General features: G+C 45.1%; 1 protein-coding gene across 1 annotated transcript; it reads right to left on the bottom strand.

Moving 5' to 3' along the window:
• Positions 1 to 218: 218 nt before the first annotated feature.
• LOC108601734 (insulin-like peptide receptor) lies at positions 219 to 3,428 on the bottom strand. The gene is made up of 7 exons (XM_017989655.1): positions 2,716 to 3,428; positions 2,123 to 2,666; positions 1,920 to 2,067; positions 1,470 to 1,865; positions 1,204 to 1,420; positions 896 to 1,152; positions 219 to 841 (listed from the first exon to the last, which is right to left on the bottom strand). The coding sequence occupies exons 1-7, from the start codon at positions 3,199 to 3,201 to the stop codon at positions 337 to 339; spliced, it is 2,553 nt and encodes an 850-aa protein (XP_017845144.1). The 5' UTR covers positions 3,202 to 3,428; the 3' UTR covers positions 219 to 336.
• Between the last annotated feature and the right edge of the window lie 1,020 nt (positions 3,429 to 4,448).

The raw sequence follows: 4,448 nt of genomic DNA, 5'->3' as shown, positions 1-4,448 counted from the left end.
CAAAAAACGTTGCGACAACTTGCAAAATGTCAAAAATCAGTGCCACAGCTTCAAAGACACACACATGTGGGTGTGTGTGTGTGTGTGTGAGTGGGTGTAAGTGGGTGACGCAGCTTTAAAAGCCGCAGTGTAATGCCAACAAGCTGAAAAGTTAAATTAGCATAGATGAAAGGATTTGCGGCTTTCATTTAAACATATAGTAGATATATATTGAAAACACACGAATACATTTCAGACATTATAATATACAAATAAACATATATATATCACTTGATTACTCAAAGCTAAGACGCTGAGTATATTATTGGGTATGGCGTACAGGTTTCGATTTTGGTACTAATTGCTATTCATTATCTGCTCCATCTTATTATTGATGGTACTCAGCAGTATCTCGGTGGGATTGGAGCAGCCATTGAGCACACCCTCCACACAGGCACGCACGGTTATGCGATATGTCTGATTGGGCTGCAGATTAGTCAAATTGTAGAACTGCTGAGTGCCTGCCACGCGTATGCCTGTAATCTCCTGCTCGACTGTACACTTCTGCTCCAGCTGATAGCTAACAGCAGCATGCGGATCCTTGCACTTGGGCGCTGCATGTGCGATGGTATAATTATCCTTGCCCTCATCCTGATCGGAGCGCATCTTGTCATCTAAGCTCTGTCTATACAACTCGTAGGTTCGGGCTGCCTCCGGATCTTCAGGTCCTTCAGTCGTCGTTGTTGTTGTTGTTGTCGTAGTGTTAATGTTTTGGTTTTTTTTTGCAAGCTCACCAGCAAGCATATCATTAAAATCTATGACTCTGGTATACTTTTTCTTCTTTTCCTTCTTTTGCTTGCGTCTGCAATGAAATTAAATTAAAGCAGCTGCATATAGTTAGAATGAAAATATTTACGAAACGTATATAAGATTAGGCAGCGAATCTTCGTAGGTAAGTTGCTCTTTGTTATAGAATTTCTCATCCTCCGGCAGCGGTCCTGAATTATATGGCTCCAGATCATTGCACACACAGTCGACATCATGCATTGTTGCCTTAAAAGTGAAATAGGTCTTCAAGCTAGGCGTCTCCTTAATTGTTTTATCCGCTTCATAGTTAATAATATAGCTAGCAATAACACCATTTGGACGTCGCGGTGGCCACCAGTGCACAGTCTGTCAAGCAACAAGAGTTGAATAAGTTACAGCTGCTGGCAATTTACTTACAATTTCCGTGCTGTGCTCTGAGCTGCCGTAGATGCGGCTCACTGGACTCGGCTTGCTGGGCAGCGTGCGAAAATAGGAAATCTCCGAGTAGGCATCAATTCTCATGTGATAGTCCGTGCGTGTTAGCGTCTTAACAAAATACGCATACTGTGTATAAGGCTTGAGATTGTAAATGATATGGCGTCGACTTTGACTAGGCGACACATCCATTAACCAGCTGGAAAACATAAGTTAAGCATTGGGTGCAGATTGCATGCATCACATACTCATCGTGTCCACAGCCATGACGTCCATCGTACATGGTAACATTGCGCTGCGGCGCTTCCATATAATGAAAGGAGTAGCCTATGAGCGTTTCCATATCCTCCGACTTTATATAGTCCAAGACAATAAGCACTGCCGTCGAATTCAGATCCGCAATCTTGGATTGCAAGCTGCGCAGCGAGCTGTTGCAAATAACACGCTCGCCATTCGAATTGCGCGAAACATCCGCTACGGAAATCTTAGACACCGACTTAAGCGAGGATTGCAGCTTAGTAATTTTCTCATAGCACAGACGTGGATTCAGATGAAAGAACACAGTGCCACGCTGTATGGCCACCTGACGATTGGGCGCCCAAATGTGTTCCAAATTATGATTGTTGACAACAAACAAAGAGTATCTGAAAGATCAGATAAATTAAAGATATGTATAGTTATAAATATTTAAGACTTGCTTATTCTCAATGAGCTGCTCGCCACGAATAGTGTCCAGGTTTTTAAAGAAAGTTAACGACATGAGATGAGCAGAGTTGAAAACCTTTAGGTAACCGGTAATTTCTTTAATGCTGCCCAGCACTTGCTCCAAAGTTGAAACAATTTTTTCTGCAATGGAACGAGTGTTAAATTAAAGTTAAAGCTGCTATAGCACTTATGTTACCCTTAATGTTGACCAGCTCCAGTATAAGCGAGCCATTGATAATGGTGCAATCCTGCAGCTGCTCAAGATCTGCCATGCGCTTCATATGAAATACACCCTGGCAGTTGAGTTGGCAGCTCAGCAGGCCTGGCTGCTCCTCCACCGCTTGATGATTGGCTGGACAATGCTGACGATCGACGCAGCGATAGCCGCTGGTTAGCGGAATAAGCCCGCGCTGTCGACATTCTTTGTACGAGATGCACTGCCGCTTGTTAAGCTGATAGCTGGCAATGCACTGATCCACGCAGTTGCCATTGCGCTCAAAAGTAGCACAAAGCGTGCAATTATGAGCTGAGCAGCCCGTCAGGCAGCTGCGCTGGCAGCAGTTGCCCGCAGCATCGCAGCCGTCGCGTCCACACGCCGCCGGACACTCCTTGGTGCGTGGTGCAGTTGGACGCAGCTGATGTGACTGCATGTTCCAGCAGTACTTTCTGCGCTTCTCATTGCGCGAAAGGCCAGCGGCAAGGCCATCGCAGACAGGACAATGATTCACCGATTTGTTCAACTAAAACAAAAGTTTAGTACGCTATGCTATGAGCAAGATTCGTTGTTACCTTGAATGAAAGCCGCTGCTGCGTTGTATTGGCCAGCAGATACATCCAATCAATGCTGTGCACAAAGCACAGCATGGGATTGCTATTGATGCGTATGTCCCCGTTTTGCACGCGCAGCAGCGAGATTAGTCCCAGCTCACGCAGATGCAGATTCTCGTAGACAACCAAGGCGTATTGATTGAACAGCAGCTGCTGTCCGCGTATTAGTTGCAGCTTGGGGAAGATGCTCTCGAGTGTGAGCAGCCCCAGGCTGCGATAAATCATCAGATAGTCCGTTATTTCGGTAGCCTCGCTCTGCAGCTCACTGAGACTCACATTGCCGTCCAGCTGCAGTTGCGCAATATGCACATGCCCCACAATCAAACTGCAATTGCGTATTTGTCGAAAGTCTGCCACAGTTCTCAGCTCCATGGAGCCGCAAATGTTTTGCGCACGCAGCAAAACAGCTGGCCAGAGCAAAATTGGCCAAAGCAGCCAGCGCCACATGCTTAGGCACACACTCTCTTTGCACTCTCTTTCAATTGAGAACACTTGACCCAGCTGGCCTTTTTTTTATCAAATTTATTTACGTACTCTATATATGGGGGCTGCACAATTAGCGTCGCGCTATAAATTGCTCAGTTGAATGTCAATGTCGCTAGTTTTGCTGCATTTGGTTATTTCTGTACTGTGTGTTGACATCCACGCAACGCACGCGCGACGACTCCGTTGGCGACGACGTTTCGATTTCAACTGATTTATCCGGCGAGCAATAACGAACATTGGGGTTCGATCTTTTCAATTAGCTTGTGGCCCTGCCTCCGTCTTTGCTGTGCTTATTGTTTTGTTGGTTTTCTTTCACATTGCGACTGTGCTGGCCGATTCTTCGTTTTTCAGTTCCCCTTTACGCCAGTTGAAAAAACGTTCGCACAGTGTGATCAAAGCGCTTAAATATGCGCTTAGTGTTTTATTTTTCAGCGGTTGTAAGCAAGCATTTGATGTTTGTGTGTCTTATTGCCAAAGTTTATTATAATTATAATATTTATAAACATTTATTAATTGCTTATCAAGCTGTTTAGCACCCTTTACTACGTCACTGCACAGTGTGCCTTTGCTGCTGCTGCTACTATTTGTCTGACGCTTTCATCTGATTCTTTTAGGGCAGCTGTTGCTTTGCCAGTTTCTCCTTTTTATTTGCCCAGCAGCCACAACACTTGTTGCCCTGCCCTTCTTCCATTGCCCACCTCCCGGCGCTCCTACTGACGACCTTGCAAGTCGCTATATACCAATGTGCGGACCGGTTCACAACATTGGTCGCAGCAGTTGCTGCCGCTGCCGGCGTCGCAGTCGCCGTTGCTACACTTTAACTTTTTGTACTTTGTTTTGGTTTTGCTTAGATGCTGCTGCTGCGCTACGAACAAAACTGATAACGAAAACTGCGCCGCTGCGCAAAAATTAAGCTGCGCCGGCGAACGTTTCAATTAGAGCAAAACGTAGAAGAAAAAGCGGCGGAGGCGGAAGAAAATAACATGAAATAGAAACTGCACGCAGTTGGAAGCAATTGAAGAGAACTGACAGAGCAGCGAGCAATTTGCGGTTTTAGTTGAGTCAACGCAAGTGCAAGCAATGCCAAAAACCAAAGCAAAAGAAGCGCAGTAAAAAGAAAATTTAGACATTGCATAAATTACAAAGAAGTAAAGTTAATAAAAGTTATGTTTATGCTTAAAAAAACAAAGCGCTAAACGTCAGCTTAA

This window comes from Drosophila busckii, chromosome 3R (genome assembly GCF_011750605.1).
Source record: "Drosophila busckii strain San Diego stock center, stock number 13000-0081.31 chromosome 3R, ASM1175060v1, whole genome shotgun sequence".
Lineage (NCBI taxonomy): Eukaryota > Metazoa > Arthropoda > Insecta > Diptera > Drosophilidae > Drosophila > Drosophila busckii.
Note: the sequence above shows the minus strand (reverse complement) of the source record. Positions and strands in the feature narration are given on the sequence as shown.

What these genes read in the sequence shown, in the direction of transcription:
- LOC108601734 (XM_017989655.1), bottom strand. Translation starts at nt 3,201, where the DNA reads ATGTGGCGCTGGCTGCTTTGGCCAATTTTGCTCTGGCCAGCTGTTTTG. An exon ending in GGAGCTGGTCAACATTAAGG is followed by an intron (nt 2,068 to 2,122) that starts GTAACATAAGTG and finishes GTTCCATTGCAG; the next exon opens with AAAAAATTGTTTCAACTTTG. An exon ending in CCTAATCTTATATACGTTTC is followed by an intron (nt 842 to 895) that starts GTAAATATTTTC and finishes ATTTCATTGCAG; the next exon opens with ACGCAAGCAAAAGAAGGAAA.